This window comes from Astatotilapia calliptera, chromosome 1 (assembly GCF_900246225.1).
Source record: "Astatotilapia calliptera chromosome 1, fAstCal1.2, whole genome shotgun sequence".
Taxonomy (NCBI): domain Eukaryota; kingdom Metazoa; phylum Chordata; class Actinopteri; order Cichliformes; family Cichlidae; genus Astatotilapia; species Astatotilapia calliptera.
The window spans coordinates 14,171,958-14,192,047 of NC_039302.1; the positions used below are offsets into that span (position 1 = coordinate 14,171,958).

A 20,090-nucleotide genomic window follows, 5' to 3' on the forward strand; every position below is an offset into this window, starting at 1 on the left:
TTAAGTCTAACCTAGCGTTAACCCTGTAAAGCAGGAAGCTATGGGAACAGCATTTACAGTAGCACATTAGTAATCAGATCAACCTTTCGTTGGCTCCACCCCTCTTTATTAAAATGTTCATGTCTGTCATTCGTGAGTCTTTTGCCAGTAGCCATGAGGGTGTTTCTCCCCATCTGTGGGGCTGCTTCGCGAAAAAGAGAGGCAACGCGGGGACATTTGCAGCCACCCAATTAAATCTGTGTTGGCCTGGCAATTCCTCAAGGTATTGCCATGTGACAGTTTAATTAACCAAGCCCCTTATCTTAATTTAGCAGGATCAAAAAGTAACAAACTGAGGTTATCGGAGAAAAACACTCCCAGTCGCCATCCTCACATGCTCGCAAAGAGACACATATACACATGCTCTCGATCTCCTTCGGTAAGGGAAAGCTATAGTGCGCCATCAAGCATGTGAAAAAGATGTTTGATGAAATTCTTGCGGCTACTAGGGCAAACAGCACAAAGTTACATTTATGTTACAAATGGTTCATCCCACATTTATCAGGGCTCTTTCTTTTTATGCTGCTGCAGTGACACCAAAGAACTTCCTGATTTTGTGTGCATGTGATTGGGTTTAGGCGTGTGTTAGAAGGGCATGTGTTTGCTTTGACAGGTTTTCTTTCTTTTGAATTTGAACTTGAGGCTCAGTGACTGCAGGGGAGCCAGGCACCATGCTACTTAAGCCAATCTCCCATGGAGCCTGCCTGCTGTCCCGCCCCTCTTCATCCATCTTTCCATCCAACCACCCATGAGATTTTCTCATCCTCTGATTATTTACAACTGCCTGAGATATTCTTCCTTCCTTTTCGGCAACTGTTTCTTAGATTTCCTATATTTTAATCCATTTATATTTGTCTATATATATATTTCATGCATTCAAACCCCACTGCTATTTCTCTATATTATATCACATTTGCTTCTCCTCTGACATTTTTGATTATCCCATCCACTGCCATCACATAAACCACATCTCGTCTCTTTGTTTTAGCATTTCCTCTTCTTCAAATACTCCATTATCTATAGCACTGCAGGCAGAGGATGAAAGGACATTACTAGTTATGGTTGAGCAGAGAAGAAGTCCCGATGCCTTGGACAGGCCAAGCCCATTTATCTCCCTGGTTCCTGATGCTGTGTAACATGGGGAAACAATGCCCCAGGGCACCACAGATATTCATTTACATCAGCCAAGAAAATAGCCCAGACAGAGGGGCACTCGCACTCGCATCTCAGTGATTCAGAGGAAGATGTGCAGAATTCACTGCAGGAATTTTCACATAATCAAAGCGGAGTAATTCGCCCACTTTGTAGCCGACTGCACAGAATTGATCAAACAATCTGTCGTTTGTTGTTTTTATAATTTATATTGGTACTTCACTCAATATTGTATAACTGAGCACAATACAAGTCCAACTATACAGCATTGTGGCATCCAAATCTCACAAAACATTTTAGTCAACTGATTGTGACCACCCAATTAAATCGCACACGCACAAAACCACTGGTATTATAACATCATGTTGAGATGCCCTCTTTAAGCCGGGTCTGTGTTTTTAAGTTAAATACTTTCAGAAGAAAAGATATCCGGTGTAATGTTTACGTTTCAGAGGACATGAAACATGCAAAACATACACCAACTCAGACCTGGAACCTCAAATAAACTATGCACCTGTTAGAAACGAGGGATTCAGTGTTCAGACTATTATTGTCAGTAAAAGCAGATATCACTGCAGAAGAAAAAAAATGCACCAATATCTGCAGTCTCCGAATCCAGCACCGGAGCTTCTGCCTTAAATGAGACAAGAATTCATTAAGAGATAGCAGGATGGTGAGATCAGAAACAAAGTCATGTGGAAAAAAAGAAAGATCTCTGCAACCCATAGCTTTACCTCCCACGATATTGTTAAAGCTGACAAGAGAACGGGCATCTCTAATTGTGTGAACTGTCTAGAGGTGTGAATCTGACATATGTAACACGGCCCCGCTTAAAGGTAAAAGCTGTGTCTTTCCGTCAGTCACTCTGTAACGAAGGCAGATGTTATATGTGCTTCATTTAAAGCCATAGCATAAAGTTGGGCTAAAGTAAAGCATAGAATAATCCTCAGCCCATTAAAAATACGAACTGTACCCAGAACAGGCAACTCTTGCTGTCAAAGGCACAACTTCCAATTTCTAGTATTTTACTGAAGACAAAAAAAAAAGTGCAAAAACACAGCATGTAAATACAATTATATGATCGTAAAAACTAAAACATGAACTGTCACATGTCACTTCCTGTGACCTTCATTTTATAGCCTTTATCCTCTCGGCTCTTTAGCTTCTCGTGATTTGAAAGCGATCACGCTCGCTGGAGGTGGGAGTTTAATCAAATCAGTATTCTTTTTAAGCAGTCTGATAGGTGTTAACTTAAAGTAAAAACATAACCTTCACTTTGTCACTCACTATCATATTCTACTCACATATACAGTGGAACCCCGACTTACAAATACCCCATTTAACAAAAAATTAAAGTTACGAAGGCACTTAACGGCAATATTTCTGCCCGTGTTACTAGGGCTGTTTGATAAAACAATATATATCGGATGACGATATAAAAACAACTATCGTTTTATTTTACGTTTAGCGTTTGTTTCGTGGTGTCGCAAAATAAACTGTTTACGGCAATATTTTTTCATCGTTCTGATGGTCACTGTAGTGGCTATATTCATTTCTTAAAGTTCTCTCTTTCTCTTATATGTAATATAACCACACTACGGACAGACAAGCGCCTGTTTTTATGCGTTGTCGTTAGCAACAGCAACGGTAACACCTTTGCGTGTCCGCTTGTTTATATTCCACATAAACCTTTCACAATAAAGCTCAAAATCCTGTTGAGACTTTTCAAAATAAACTGAATCACGTGAAAGAGCAGATTGTTTACGGATGAGAAGTAAAAAAGCCGTCAGGTGCTAAAAAAATAAACCTTAGACTCAAACGTTAGAACAGGCTTTTCCCCGCAGCACGCCGTGTAATAAATACAAAGAAAACGGCGGCCGTTACAACTTATGTCTAAAAATGTATAGTTTCATGCATCTGTTAAAAAACTCGACTCCAGGTACACGACGCGCAGCTGGAAACACTTCACTCAAGTCGAGCTGCCCGAGATTCACAGAATTTACAGAAAATGTTCAATTTTTGTGATTTATATCGTTATCGGGACGATAGAATTCTTATATCGGGATATGAGATTTTGGTCATATCGCACAGCCCTACGTGTTACGGCAAAATGCCCGCGTAACGAAATCCGCTGGCTCTGATTGGCTGAGCCCAGAATGCCCACAATACCTTTCGAATCATGTGACTTGCGCTTCGCTGTTGTTGCAGTCAGCAATTAGCTTATAGCCTATCGTTCACTCAAAAGGCGCGATGGGTGCTTTGACTTGCGAAAATTTTCGACTTACGAAAGACCCTCGGGAACAAATTACTTTTTTAAGTCGGGGTTCCACTGTACTCCGCTGAGGCCTTCAACTGTATTTTTTTATAACAGCTCTGGACATTATCATTATCTCCGTGCAAACAACTGCTTTTCATTTGGTGTTTGCGACTCACTGCCTGGCCATGCCGCAGCTGCAGAGAGCGAGTTTTTACTTTCACCTCGTGTTGTCCATAGCAAAGGAACAGCACAGTAGAAATTATATTAAGCCCTATCATTAAGTTCGTGTGCAGTGCATTTAAGAGCATAACGGCTGGCAGGTAACAGCATGTAGGGTTAATACTAGTTATAGAGGATGTTCCTGAAGTCTAGGAGCTTTCTTTAATGACAGGTAAGGTCAGATTTACTTTCATAAATAACTGTTTGTTTGTTTTTTTCTTCTTTGCAGGTGCTTGCTGACTTGGAAAGAGTTAAAGGAAGCTATTGTAAGATGGCATATAAAAGATTTAACTTTGGCCTCAAAAAATAAAAAATAAATCAAATCAAATCTGGATATTTCACCGGTGTAAAAATGTTTCCAAAGTGGAAGTAGGTCATAAATTACCACAAAAACAAAAAGGCAAAAACTCCCGAGGCCAGCACTGCTCTGAGTGCCAAGATAGCAACAGATATCTGCAACAGCAGTAAACCTTCAAGGACTGTTTTTCCCCCACTAACAAACTCATCTTTTGCCTGTAAGCACTGCAAAGAATGACAACCGTCAATTAGTCAGTTAATTAATTTCCATTTGAATCTAATGTATAATGATTTGAAGAGCAGCAAAACAAGCAGCGCCTTGCTCATTAACAGTACAAGTTAGATATTTTTACTTTGTAAAACCCTAGCGTGCCTCAAAACTGGAAACCCAGAGGTGTACGCGAGAGAGCGCTGAGAGAGAGAGAGAGATGAGAATGGTCATGTATACGGCTGAAAAATGATAGGGGGGAAGCAGAGGCTATCAAAGCATATGTAAAAGAGCTTGGTTAATGTCTAGAATTACATCGGAAACTCTCTAACACACACACACGCACACACACACAAAAGCACAAATGCCCGGCTGTCCATGAAAAGAGGACAGATGGCCGCGGAGTGGCTCTGGTCCAGGGAGTGACGATGTTCTGTATCATTATAATCTGCTCCGTAGTATCCTCCCTACTGCTGTGCTGGACAACATGTTTCACCCACTGAGAGCAGATACTGGAACAATTCTGCTGCTGCTCTGCAGCACATACTCCAAGAGTGGCGCTGTGACAACAAACTTGCCTCGTAACTGTTCTTTTGTTTAACTTTTGGATAGTTGGGGGTGTGGAGGGAAAAAATGATCATTTTGCAGCCCACAATTCAGTGTCACACAATGATTGATGATTTTGTTTTTAATGCAGAAAAAGAAAGCCACAAGGACGGTCTGACTGTAATACACTGCCCGCTCTAAAACCCACTAAATCAGCCTTTTGCAAACCAGGGTGACAGGAGTTATTGCTGCCCTTCAGTCTGTGCATCTAACAGACACACACCACTTCCGAATAACCGTTTAAGCCTGTCGGATGTTTTTCGCTAAACGAATACTCCACGTGCCACCCAGGAGCTGAAAAAACCCCAGAACCCCGGGAATTTAGCGTGCGAGATCTTCTATCTTAAAATATCTTTGAATCAAAAGTTAGAAAAGATAATACCCTAATTGTGTTTGTTGTAATCGCAAATTTAATTTCCAGGGAGAGGTTATCGCCTGGAAAAAAAAAAGAAAAAAGAAAAGAGCTGCACAGCCATGGGGCTCAGGCACACAATGTTAATTTAATTTACAGTACAGACACTACATCTACAAGGTTGTTGTTCATGTGATTACAACGAGAACAACTAGGAGAGGAGACACGTCTGTCACGATGATGGAACTGATAAATAACTGGATTGTGTCTCTCTCTCTCGTGCACGCACGCAGGGTGAGTGATGGTGTGTAGAGCGCAAACACGTGTGGCAGTTATTTTTTTGTTACGTTTGCAGAATGAAAGCCTACGCTCCCTGGATGATGAACACGACGATGATGATATGAGCTACTAGTGTGTTTACAGCAAGCAAGACTGTGTGCGTGTATAAACTGTAAATATGAAACATGCAAACTATTCAAACCGCCCAGCCCAGCTTTCTGAGCTCTATTACGCTCAAATGAGGCAGTAAAACAAACGCATACAAATTCATCTGCCAGGTGTGGCGTCTGATACAAAACAAAGAAGATAGAAGCAGTTCTGGGTTAACAGTTGAATGTTACAGAGTGTTTTAATACTCGGTATCGTCCCTGAGGTTTTGCAGTTGGCCTGACAGTGGATGAAGCCCTAACAATATGGTTGAAGTGTGATTATGTTTAAATCTCCATGACTCTAATCCCTATACTTAGGGCACCTACATTTTTTTCATCAAGCTTCCAGTAACATTCTCACAGTGTTTAACGGCTTTGTGTGTCCTCTCGATGTATTATGAGCGGGCACACACTTGGATTAATGCCCTGTCATGTTCTCATTACACAGCGGTGCGAGGAGAGAGGGGCCGGGGCACCTGTAAGCATTCAGGTTCAGCGGGAGAAACGCATTCCCTGTGTTGTTTTTCTTTTCTTTTCTTTTTTTCCTGCAGAGTTTTTAAGATCAGAAGTCCAATCATGCTATGTCGAGAGGTTATAATGGTGCTTAGAATGAAATAAGACATATTTTTACTCACTGCTTCCATAAACATGCCGTAATTATTCATTGCGGCTACCAGGGGAAAGGGATAATGTCAGAGATTTACGGCCCGAGTGGTAAGAGTCTGAGATATTCATCAATCCTCTCCAACACTGTGGTGCCACAGTGCTTGAGAGAGGCTTCACTAGCTGAATGAGGATCAGGGGGTGATGCGCCATGCAGTCGGGCCCAGGTTTAGAGGTGGAACTCGCACTCCTGCAGCCAAGCTCATCAGCTGCAGCTCGAGAGGAAGGACACAAGAACGGACATTACCCTTCGTGAACTGCAATCATAACAGTGGAATTTAATAAAACTTTGTGTATTGAGGAAAATAGAATAATCCCTTTCAATCTCCCGTAATGAGAGAGAAGAAATCCTAAGACTGTGATATTTCCCCTCCCTTCACCCCACAAGATTTTAGGCTTTCAACAGGATTCCACTAGCTTAGCTGCAAATCGCCTCACTGTGTGCGATACCGCCACATCCTCTAAGAACGGGGTGAACACAGGATCTGGCACATGTGTATGAGCACACAAACACTCACAAATCTTATTTGACTTTGAGTGAGAAGTCCAGATTGCTGATGGTTCTCATTTTCCCCACAAGGGAAGTGGTTGGTGATGCTGCCATGAATCAGACTATCAGCCCAGTCAGGGACAGGACACAGAAAGCTGAGAAGACGAGGAGCACGAGAAGATGAAAGACAAATCCTCGCTTCTCAATGGCTTGCACAAACAGTAAGAAGAAACACGAGCATCTGCTGTTTTCAGATGACGGTCGATTTTCTAATCTACTACCCAAGGCCATGCTACACACTTATAAATGGATTCTCTAGTGGTCTGATACTAAGACAGGACAGATACTTAATAAGGAGAAACTAAAACTCTGCTTGTTTTTTTGTTGTTGTTATTTTTTAAATTACTGATTACTCACGAAAAGAGCCAACAGGCATAAAAAAGACGCTCACGCTGCAAGAGTTCATCAGAACCATGCACATGCATGTCTCTGCTGGTGTAGACACAAAGCACTGGGTGTAAACATACCTCGATGGCCTCAATTAATCATGTTTAAAAAGACAGATGTGACGGCATCACACGAAACTATGACTCCTCCATATGCTACCTGTTTGGAGTAATGTTTGCAAACTGACTAATTACAACAGTCTCTGACGAAGCCTCTCTCTCAGCAGATGTTTGTCCATTAACCTGCAGGAAAAAAAGACTTTAACATCGTGTGAAGAATAACATATTAACAATGCCCCTTCTCTCAGGGTGCACACTAAAGTTTTGCTTTATCTATCTATCTATCTATCTATCTATCTATCTATCTATCTATCTATCTATCTATCTATCTATCTATCTATCTATCTATCTATCTATCTATCTATCTATCTATCTATCTATCTATCTATCTATCTATCTATCTATCTATCTATCTATATATATATATATATATATATATATATATATATGCGTTTCCATTTTCATTTACTGAAACACATATATGTGCAAACATACATTGAAATACAGAATATGATGCAAAATCAGTCTTCAGGAGTATTCTTCATGCTTCTTAAAGCCTACAAAAGCCAAACTGTTTCTATAATGTTGGTTGTGGGGAGGCCAGTCCATCACTGATGGTGTTCAATTGTGTATTTTTCTAGTCACATATGTTTTTTACTGCACTTGCAGTGTGTTTGGGATCACTGCCATGCTTAAAAATGAAGCCGTTGCTGATCAGATGCTTTCCAGATGGTATTGCATGGTGGATCAAAATCTGATGGTACTTTTCTGCATCTGCAATTTCATCAATTTTGACAAGATCTCCAGCACCACTGGCTATAATGCAGCTCCCAACAGTCACTGCTGTATCTCTCCTGACCTCCATCGTACAAACATATGATGATTTGAATCAAAGGCTTCTAATTTAGATTCATCACTTTAGTCCAGTTCTTGTGTAACTTGTCACACCTCAGCCTTTTCTCTCTGTTTTCCTAAGAATGGTTTGTTGACTACCAAACTTGTACTGAGACAATCTGATGAGGCTTCACTAAACAGTACTAAATGGATCGAGTGAAAGGCCATTTGCATCTCTGAGGTCCTATGTCAGGTCCTTGGTGACTTTTTTCCCTGTTTCTTCTGGTTTTTAGGTACTGATCGAATGTGGAAGATATTTTTTAGGCCTTCCACTACTTTTTTTTTCATCCTCCACTGGTCCAGTTTTCTCAATTTCTTATGACACACTGGACACCACGCTGAGATATGCCAAGTTTCCAGCTAATAGCTCTTTGGGAATCACCTTGTTGGTTCACAAATGCTATTTTGTGCCTGTCAAACTGGCATTTTTCATTCAGCTAAAGACATGGGAGGAAAATATGTGCTTTTGTGACATGCTGATGGTAACAATGTGCCTAAAGATACAATTTAAAATTGGTTCCATCTAAGTTGTCTATTTTATATAGACACAACACTAGTTCATTCATTGAATTAGGTGCTTTTTTTATTCAAAATGATTTATAGCTCGGTGGTAATTGCTTTAAAGAAAGGTCAGATACAAGAACTGGACGGAAAATGAGTTAAAAGGCAGAAAAAATGAAACATACATGAAAGGCTCAGTAGTAGCAGTACTGTGCAGAAAGTTCAGTGCTTCTGCACAGTACTGAAACTATTATGCTGCATTTGTCGTAGCTGATTATGTACAAATGTTCTAACTGCACGTTAAGATTTATAAGAGGTATGAAGATGAATCTGCAGAAAAATTTGATGCACATTAAGCTGTGATATTAAGAGCAGATTTGAAAACCAGCGAGTTCTAAAGCTCAAACCCTTCACACCTAAGCAGCCCACTATTTGACAGGCCAGAAGGATTGCAGCTGCCCTTTGTGAGTATATCCAATTGTAATATTCATTTTTGCCTTTGCCTGTTAAACCTTTTAATGAGCAGCTCATGCAGGACAAACAGAGTACTGGGCAGGGGTTAAGTTAGGTGCAGGCTACACTGTGTAGAACTATCACAGGTATGGAGGATCTAGTAATAGGAATGTGAACCATTAACCACGTTTTCTGATACTGAGTCATCATTTTTCAGCTCCTTCGTCGCTGTTGCTTTTTAGTTTCATCCGATAAATCGGAGTCACGTTCTGGCTGTGCCGTAATTTCATCAAGACTCCAATTTGGATTCAATGCCCGGCAGAAATGTTTCAAGGAGAAGGATGCATCTTCAAGCAGCTTGTCTTTCAGCAGTTTGACTTTTTTTTTATGACTTTTTTTTTTCTTTCTGATTGCTCCGTCTTTCACTCACTTTGACTGAAAACTTTACTTTTATTCTAAGCAACAATTCATCCCTAAAAGGAAACCCACAAAAGAATTAGTATTTAAAAAAAGAGTGGCATGAACTCATCCATCAGACTGTGACAAACTGTAATTCACCATAACTATTTATAATAAAACTTTGCGCTAACAAATACAACCAAGAAAACAATGATATCTCAGTAATATGTGTGTGCAGTGTTTTTGTTCCTTGTAGAATTAGTTGGCCACAAAAAAGGCTAAATATGAATATCTTCAAATGACATAAACACTGTGATCATGATTAAGCACAATAGGCACCGTTTACTGGCCAAAATTCACTATTTGTATCAATAATGTACGTGCACATAGCGAACAGACAGTGTACTTACTGAGCTGCATTCTGAATACAATTTCAGAAGGATTCAAATTAGAGATGTAATACACATCTACCCACCCTATGAAAAACGTGTCTGCATTTATCTGTCCATGAAATATGAATGATGCTGAATGGAACGGCCTTTTCCACAAGTCAGATAAAGGTTTATTGAAGGCCAGAGTGAGAAGGATAGAGGTTGCCATGGCTACAAGTGTGAAAAGGGCATCTGATCAGACTTCTGACCAGTCAATTAATCTTGGAATTGCATTTTCTTTTATCAAAAGGTTCACTCGCGATTCAAAATTAATTGCTCCGAATAAAAAGGAAAAAAAAAGAAGGAAATTGTGGGGAATCAAGACCCTTTGAAAAAATACAGTAACGCAGGAGTCTTAAGATTAAGGCTGCCACGGGGGGAAGATGGGTGAATATTTAAGATGGATTGAAGTCTGAATAGCTAGTTTGTTTCCAGTGTGCAATGGAAGAGAAAGCTTATTATTCAACAACATAACTTTTAAAAGACTTAATTTCCTCCTGATTGTTTCGGATGTAAAAATGTAAAGTCATGCCCTCTTTTATTTTTTATCTCCAAAGTGTTGCAAGGCCATAGTGAGGACTCTATGATATCCTATACGTATAAAAGTAAGGAATTCATTATATACTTTTATACTGAAATTGCAGATATTCCCCACATTATGTTCACATAACATAACAGAGTATGTTTTTAGCTATTCAACTGTCTATTTGAATAGATGTATTCCCTTGTGTTGTCTTGTTGTTGTGTGTGTAAGTCGGGGGGGGGGGGGGGGGGGGGGGGGGTGTCCTATTCCTCTGTGGGGCAACCTGCATATGGCCAATAAAGCATTCATTCATTCATTCATTCATTCATTCATTCATTTAGCCACCTACTAAGCCACTGTAGCAGCAAATACCTTGACCAAGGCATAGTATGAGTACTGACAATAAAGATGAAGTCAATCTGAAGCCAATGCTGACCAACTTCAAATTTCTTGGGTTCTAATTGTAACGTTCTTGATCCCTTACCAACTTTTTAGGCAAGGAAAATGTTTAAAATCCACCAGGGAGGCAATCCAATTTCATAAAATGTACCCATTATTTATATATTTATACATATAAACTGTTCGCCTCCCAGCTCCCAGGACTCACTCTCTTCTCATCACCATAAATTGCTGAACACCTACAGAGAAGACAACCATCTTGGAAACAAAGAGCTAAATACGGCATCATCATTTATTTATGTAGCAGATCTGTGCGTGCACTTACATCACTGTTTAGTCATATTTGTGCCAGGAGTTTGTGTGCGTGCGAAAAATTGACAAAAGTCTGACATTTCCCCTTATTCTGAGACATTCACGAGCTGTGGGATGCTGTGGGGGTGGGGATTTTTTATCACCCCTCAACAAATAACAGAGGAAAGTACATTTCATCACTTTCTACCATGCCGTCACAGAAACACGTCTCTCGCTGTCTTCCCTCACTGTACCCACACTGTCCTTGTAGTATCATATCCTCCCCCTGCCCCCCACCCCCTCCTCTTCTGTCACACTCGAGTATCTCTCTTTAAAACAAGGCAAGAGGCGTTTTGATTATCATAATCCAGTCGCAGCTAATTAGGATAGGTCAGCTGGTACAGTTAAACAGCATCCGGCCCCTTCTATTCTTTCTGCTCTTCCTCAATCATCAGCTCTCTCTCTCTCTCTTTCTCCATTTGCTCGGACAGCTATATCAGTGGGTAACATCTCCCAACACCACTGCCGCCTGTCTGTTCGTGATAGCGACTGTGGCAGTCATCTCCACAGAGGCGAGCGATGTGCTGCCAGCCACTCCGCTAGAGCCAGACAAGCCCGCATTAATGTCTGCTGCAGCAGGCACGCTGGAGCATCAATTAATCGGCGTTTAAAACTGGCAAAAAAATGCATTTGATATACGCTTAATTATAAGCTCAATATAAGCTTAATTAATACATTGCTACCACTTTTGCGGAGCTAATTAATCAATTTGAGAGTGATCTGTGGTGCGAAGATGTCCAGATGATGTTGTCTAGCAGGATACTGCTGAACACTGGGCATCAGAGGAGGCGATGGATTGCACGGACGGTACGAGGTTAATGTATGTTACTCGTGGCAGTTACTGAAAAAGAGGAGAAAGGAGGAAAAAAGCCAACGAGAATGTTAAAAATAGAAATTAAAATAAAAAACAAAGACACAGTTGTAGATACGCTGTAGGCTACAACCTAGCAAGTATAGGGGCTATGACTAAAACAGGGTTGGGAATTGATTGGGACTTGAACTACATGCTTTGTGCACTTGTAGTTCTGTTTATACGGAGCCAGTGAATGAGGCCGCAGTGTTCTGGCAGGAAAGCAGAGAGAGCTACAGAGAGTAATTGGGAGGGCTACGCTTAGAGGGAAACAGAGGACTTAAGATGGGATGAACGAGGGAAGGAGAGGAGGGGGGCAGAGAGGGAGAGAGAGAGACCTATGAAGGAGATGCTAAGTGCTGAGATCTGAAGAAAATAAGCCTGCAGGAATACGACCCCAGAGACAGTGACCAATGACAATCTCCCTTTTCTTTCTCCTTTTTTTCTCCCATCTGATAATAGACAGACCTGCGTCCTTCCATGTGGAGCACGAGAGTGCGCGCGCGCACACACACACACACACACACACACACACACACACACACACACACACACACACACACACACACACACACACACACACACACACACACAGAGTTTTATTTAAATATTAGGCAGAACCTGACTGTGGCCACATCATATTCCCTTTTAATAGTTCACGTTTGAGTTTCCTCTATTGCATTTATTCTTTGATTTTTGGTTATTTTTTTAAAAGAAAGTCTCATCAATTAGGCATAAAATGATTCAGTACCAATAAAGACAACAGTAGCACTAAGAGTGACTGACCATGACTGCATCGTGTAATATTTAGGTGTGGTTTAACTCACAGCGAGGCCTTTCAGCATTCAACTGGTATTTTTGCAAGTTAATAAAGACAAGCTGGAACACCGCCAGAGCGATGTGTACCACACCTCACTTCTCACTACCACTCCAGCACCAGGGTTTGGCCTCCTGCTCCAGCCCTCCCCCACAGGCCTAGCTAAGCCTGCATGTTATTGGCAAAACACAGCCAGCTGCAGCCAGTTAACTGTCTAATCTCACATCAATCGATTTCCCCAAACAAGGAGCGGTAGAGAAGTGTAACGAAAGTCATGGAGCGGGGCTGAAAACAGAGCATAGGGTGAGAATAAAGTGAGCGAGAACAGGCAGTTTATAGCCCTTCACTGAGCTTCCAGCACCGCTGGCCTTCGCGCGTATATGTGCGTATTGATGCGATCTTTTGTACGAGAACAAGACATTCCTGATCGAAGCAACACGCAGGAAGGGCGGAAGGACGGGTCGCAGCTGGCGCAAAGGCCGACGGGGTCAGCACGCATTCGTCCGACACCACCAGCAACAGCTTTTGCACGCCGACTAATGCCCCAAACTCTCTCGTCTCCCTTTGTCATGTGTCTTGTGTGTAGAAATGCGATCCATTTACTCCCTCTTGGACAATTAAATGAGAACATTTTCAAAATGAGAAACATATGGAGCTTTTTAATTGTCCAATTTCTCTTGCCAACATGTGTGGGCTTTTTTTCCCATTCTAAAAACCAGTGAAAAGGAAAAAAAAAAAAACGCTATCCAGTGAGACATGCATATTGCAGCACAGAGTGTTGCACAAATTGTCATTGTCCTTCCGCAAGAAGTAAAAACAGCCCGTCTGTTCCCTGGATTAATAGCGTCATTATTGAGAATCCATGTTCAGGATACAGGACTGTACTGCCGCATCCTGTCAGCCAGACTTGGGAAATCTGTATCTCTGTGGGAATCTGTGTTTTTCCTAGCAGGTAATGATGCACGCCGATGTACACGACTGGCTGAAACCGCAGGGAGAATTTCACCTTCCCGCCCTATCACCTTACACCACACCCGTGTGTGATCTTGACTTCCTGCTTCCTTCCCCTGACCCTGCACGAATCATGTGAGGTCGCTGGGGTGCGAGGGACCCCAACAACTCATATCTGGGGAGTTATTGTTCTACACATGTCATGTGTAATCTGCCCGACCCGCAGCGCTTAGAATAATTATTCATATTTAATCACCGCAGTACAAAGCTACATCGCCTGCCGCTCACTAAGTCATTTTCCATGTTACATTATCAAAGTTTCAGAGATGGGTGCTCGAGGAAGGGGACTAAATGGAGAAGCTGAAGTAGTTGGGCTTATAAAAACATAATGGGCTTGTCTGCTTTGATAAACTGAGGACGTGTATAGAATGCACACTCGCTCACACCCTCCGATACAACCGCACACCCCCATGCACTTTAAATGTGAAAAGTGCAGAGAACAAAGTAGGGGAAATAAAGTAGCCAAGTATAAGTTCAGATTGGGAGCGCTCAGGCAAGTCAAAAGCTCAACCATTAATACAAATAACTTGAGCTGAGCACAGAAAACGAATTGAGTCCTTTTTTTCTTTTTCCCTTATTCAAGTGTGTTGGCCTGCACGACGCTCCTTTATTTCTCGTGTAATCACATTTTTTTCCGGTAAGGGCTCACCTTGCTCCAGGGGTGGTGGTTTCACGCCTGCAGCCTTCAGCTTGAGGGCTTCTTTTGCAGACATATCACAGCAGGAGCCTTTGTTGGTGTCCTGGTCACTGTCAGCCTGGTCGCTGTCACCATGACCGCTGTCTCTGAGGCTTGCTCGCTCAGGGTCTTTGAATGTTGAACTACTACACAAACAAACAAATAAAAAAAAAGGACTGTGAGTGCTGAGTGTGGTGGAGGATTTCTTAGTGGGTGTTTTTTAACGCTCCAAGGAAGTTTAGAGACACCATTCTTGAATGCCAAGCAAGGAACATTATTATAATGATTTAAGGATTTAGGATGTAATAAAATGCTTCTAAAAATACTGCACAAGCTTTGCTGTCTGCTTTGAGTCCAATCCTGTGTGTGATAATGTTCTAGTAACACAGAATATTTTTAGTGACCGACTTTCAAGCTAATTTAATGTACACGACCGTCTTCTTCCTTTTATTACTCACTACAGTTCATTGTCAGCGCAGTTAATGTTAAAGTAGTTTGTGGGGAATAAAATAAAGCTGAAAAAAACGAACAAACAAGGGTCTGATGTCTAGTCAAGGCCACAGATCTCAACCCTTACCTTTGAACAAACTGTTGTCTGCTACCCATATAATTAGGCTCCGTGGGGAAATTGTCCGTCTGTTGAGAAGAGAGAGAGACAAAAGTATGTTGTAAGCACGAAAGAAATGAGTCCTGCTGCGAAACAAGAATTCCTAGTGACATATGATTAATTATGCATAAAAAAATAAGGCAGAGGACAGATTAGGGGTGATAAAAGCTATAAAATTAAAAAAAGGGAGCCCTACATGGCCAAGATTTGAGCATTTCATTAACCACATAAGGCAGGCTAATTAGCCATTTGAGAGTAAACCACAGAGCTGAACATCAAATCTGGCAGACATCATATAATCAATGAGCGCTAGGACAACAGTCTCGATGAAAATAGAGAACATTGCCGATACGGTTCTGGAGTCCTAGTCGGACTGTTTGTGCAGAATTTAAAATGCTATTTGCTCCTTGTTCCTTTAACAACATCTCCACGGGAATCTGCTGACACTCTAAGAATATCCTGCACTTTTTTTTGTCCTTTCTATTTTTGTGCACAAAAATAAATTGTTTGTGAGGAAGCGCATCTTGCATGTGCTGGACCCTGTGGTGCTTTATTTCATATGGGTAACCCGATCGCACACAGGGGCCTTCTACTAACGTGAATCGATAGGAAACTAAAACACATGCACATGGATGCAAAGAAACAGAATGACGTCTGTGATAAAGCATAGCAGTATAATGAAATACTGGTAGAAGCCCTACTGCATAAACAGGATAAAGCACTGTATGACTTGAAGTTTTACAGGGTAGATCAGTGTTGTGGTTTTGATCATGTTAAAGGAAAATCTTCAGAATTTCCAGAAATAGCTAAAGTTACAAAAAATGAAAAAAACTTGCAAGATATATAGACTTCTCAGCAAAAACACAGGGAGAGGGAAAGTTATATGCTTATATTTAGGCGAAATTATTGCGAGGATATAAACCAAGTCATGCTCAGGTAGGGAGGAATGGCGGAAACAAATGTCTTTGAGAGATATAGCTTTCATAGTGTTGTAGCAGTATTCATCACAGCAACACAAATAATTACCCTGTGTTGTGCACAACTCTCTGTGTCTTGAATTCGTGGCGGTTAAATGTCATGTTTAGTGAGTAATGTCTACTTGTGCCAGAGTTTTTCACATGCACAGCTTGACTCACAGTCGATAGAGTATTTCAATGTCATCCGTGCGCAGCGGTGGCTCGGTATGAAAAAGGGTGTGTGAAGGTCAGGCGGGCCACCTCAGTTCTTTGACCTTCCATGCTTTCACCAGCACCTTTATCTCTACCTAAACACTTTATTCTGCCTCAGCCTTCAACCAATACTAAAAGAAAACACCCACAGATTATGTCAAAGACTGGAATCTGACCACGAAGTAAGGAGAAGAATGAATGAAATCGTTTGGCATTGAAATGATAACAGCCTGCGTTTTTTTTTTTCTTCTTTTTGGAAAAGAGAGTTGGGAGTTTTTATATTGATGTGCCCCTTCTGTACTTTTATGACCAGGGTATCAACCTTGGGCATATTTTTCAATCAACTCAGCTCTGTTAGCACTGAGCAGGAGGAAAGGACATTAACAGAAAATAGTTTTCCTGCCGGTTATATGGTTTAATTTATTTTCCACACCTGTGCACACAAAACAAATAATATCCTTGTGAACAGAACTTTTACTTTTTCATTATTACAACAGACTCAAAAAGTTATTTTTTGTCATCCACATGGACCAAAAAACCTTGAAATGTCAACGGTCTGTTGTACATTAGCATTAAATTTGCTTTGATTAGCACGATGAATGGAAATGCACATCCCCATTGCACGGTAAATACGATGGTATTTTGTTTGGTTTGTTATCAAAAAGGGAAAAGAGACATTTCACACCTAAATTACATGCTCCACCTCGCACGAGCCAATAAAAAGCACATTAAGCCACTTCATAGGACCCTGTTTCCTGCCAACTATTCCAGGCTGATCTTAAGGCTCCATCTCTTCCTGCCTGTCTGTACTGCCCAACCCTTTCACTACAATGGGCCCCTTTCCAATTAATGGGTCGATAATAGCCGGCACGAGATGCTTTGTACTGAGCCGGTCAGCGCCCGCAATGAATACAGGATAATCTGAGGGAAGGTGATAAAAAGTGGATCATGTCTGTTATCTTACTGTTATGATTTCTAGTAGTATTATTAAACGCTGTATCAAAGAGTTAATTAATTAGTTTAACATTAAAAGTGCAGCTGACTGTTTCATACTGCGTGTTTCCCAAATGTGAAACCTCATGAAAGTGATCTGAATAAAAAGAAAAAGAAAATCTAAGTAAATTGAGTGGAACTAAACTGACCAAAACTGCAGTATCTGTATATTTGGCCTATGATGGTTAAAAATCTGACTCATTTACTGGCCTAAAATATGAGTTTTAGACCTTAAAGGCTCAGAGAAGCACTGAACCCATTTAACGCGAGATGAATTCAGTAGTTCTGGGTCGATCTACTTTGTGCAGATATGATCAGAGGTTAGGTTGTTTGGTAGCGTGGATGAAAATTGCAAAAGCATGTTGTCGATTTGAAGTGAATGATGCGTTGTATCTGCTCCATGTAGCAAGGCCACAGAGGTCAGAAAGATACTGAGTACAGTGAGGCTGAGTAAGTGTAAAAAGCTGCACTCTATTCTGTATTCCCATTCAGGTCCCAAGACTGACCGCTCAGACAGCCGGCCGATTGAGACAAATGGGACGAGCATATTGGAGTGCTATTCTATTCTCAGGGCATGCTGGTGCATTTTGGGGCACTCTTCATTTCTATGGGGCTATATTTGTGCATATCAGCCTGTGTGTGTTTGCGTGTGTATTTGATATCTTAGGTAGGAATGGTGAACGAGGACAAATTGCAGATTCTCTTTCACACATCAATGGATTGCTCTCTTTTATTCACAGGAACAAGAGTACACCCCCTCCCTCCACCTACCCTGTTAGGTATGATACATGCATTTGTCCTTTACTGTCTGCCAGGAAAACACACACGCACACACAAACACACATTATTCTCATTCAGTGTATGCTTGTGAGCACATGCGTTTCTTCACATCAGGCAGTGCGAGTGGCTCCTACTCAACCCCTTCTCTGTAAGCTAAAAGATAAACCCTCTGTTATTATGCGTTGCTATGTATCTGAGTGACATCATTCCTACTGGAAAACTTAGAGCGGATTAGCTAAAGCTATACAGAAAAAAAAAAACATGTAAAACAGAGAAAATTAAAGGAACCGATCATTTTTGTGCAGTGGAAGCTGGAAATACATGAAAACAAAACACACACAAAAAAAAACAAAACAGAACGTCAGTAACATAGTAGCTCTTTCTGTTCATGCCTCATCACAATTTAGAGGTTATTGTAATGTGCAAAGTGCAAACACAGAGTTACAGGTTTTGTTGTCTTTTGGCTCTATTGCGCCCACCAATAAGAACTAAAATCCAGCGAGAAGTCAAGGAGGCTGGCAAACAGCAATGTCCACAACAAACTTATCTCGTTTCACTAAAATCTGACCAATCCTGTAGGGGAGCAGTGATTCCTGTGAAGCAACAAATGCAACCTTGATTAATAAAGGCTAATTAGTTGATCATTGTGTGCAAGTTTCACCAACATCTTAACTTTACCCAGGAGGTAAAGTGACAGGAACAGGCAGACGGTGGACGCCTCGCCCATAAAAACTGAAAACGAAAGGCATAAAAGCAAAGGGAAAAACATCTTAAGAAAGGGGTGGAGACAATAATTACACTGCAATGATAATCAACTGGCTCAGATGCACAAGGGATCAGATCAACTTAACATCCAAATATCTTCCTAGAGACAATCAACCAATCAATCAATCAATCAATCAATCAGTCGTCAGTTAAGTAAGGCTCTTACTTAACTTCTAAATAACCTAAAAGGGGTCCAGTCCAAACAAGTAAACCAATGACAACTCAACAACCACAGTTAGCCCGTGTGAGTCTAGATACTACTTTAACATTGTTTCAGCAACAAACTGGTGATTTGTGCAAATGGATGTTTAGTGTAAAGAAAGGCCTCTTTTTGCTATGTGATACAAAAAAAACCCCCCACTGGACTGTTACTTTCTGTGACTAATCTCAAAGAGAAGGTCGTCCGATATAACACTGCAAATTTAAAGGTTTTTTGATACATTTTTTTTATTTGTTTTTTAACTACCAAGCACACAGGTAATGGTGAGTGACCTGCAGGCTCTGTGTGTACATAGTCTAATGAACAAGGAACAAGAGAGAATAAAAACAATCATAATACACCAACGATGGCAGAGCCTTTCACCATATCAGACTCAGGTTATTTTACACTAGAGTTCAGGTTTCAGGTTTCTCCACCACAGACAGAAGAAGCAGCGCTCGCAGCATCAGAGAGGGGTGCGTATCTGCAGCATCCCCCTTCCACGAGCACGTTGTGCGAGTGCTACGCATTACAACTCTGCCACAAAGCTTCCACCTTTTTCGACAGCATTCCACGTGCCGCTCTTCCCTCGACACCACAGAGACTGGCAGTGGAGGAGGAAATAGCTTCACTCCTGAATAAGGAAGCAATAATGACAGTCCCTCAGCCAGAGGCACAGAGGGGCTTTGTCTCCAGAGTTTGGTGCTTTAAAGTCATTTACAGCATTATGTCTGAAGAAATGAGGCACTGCATTCAAAAAAAATTTCAGTAAAAAATTACAATTTCAGATGAAACGAGATGCATTTTGTATGCAGATACAGTCATCTACAAAACCGCCCTCATTAATATAGTCAGAACGATTAAATCTTTACTAATAGCACTCCTTCAGTTATACAGAGAAGCTTCTTATAGTTTTACACATTACTACGCAAAATGCCATACCCTCCCTCCCCCCTGGTAATGGGCTGCTCTAATGTATAAACATCATCATAAAATAGTCTTTGAAAGAAGAATTTTTCACATTAAGACAATTTTGGATTTCAAGGTGACATGGC

General features: G+C 41.1%; 1 protein-coding gene across 2 annotated transcripts in view; it reads right to left on the minus strand.

Annotated features, from left to right (window-relative positions):
• The window catches only part of pcdh17 (protocadherin 17), a 67,038-nt gene that overhangs the window by 23,193 nt on the left and 23,755 nt on the right, over positions 1-20,090 (minus strand). For both annotated transcript variants that reach the window (XM_026165275.1, XM_026165265.1), the window contains exons 3-4: positions 15,100-15,158; positions 14,496-14,668 (exon numbers count right to left, since the gene is read on the minus strand). In XM_026165275.1, coding sequence (XP_026021060.1) covers positions 14,496-14,668; positions 15,100-15,158 — 232 coding nt within the window. The remainder of the gene's footprint in view (positions 1-14,495; positions 14,669-15,099; positions 15,159-20,090) is intronic.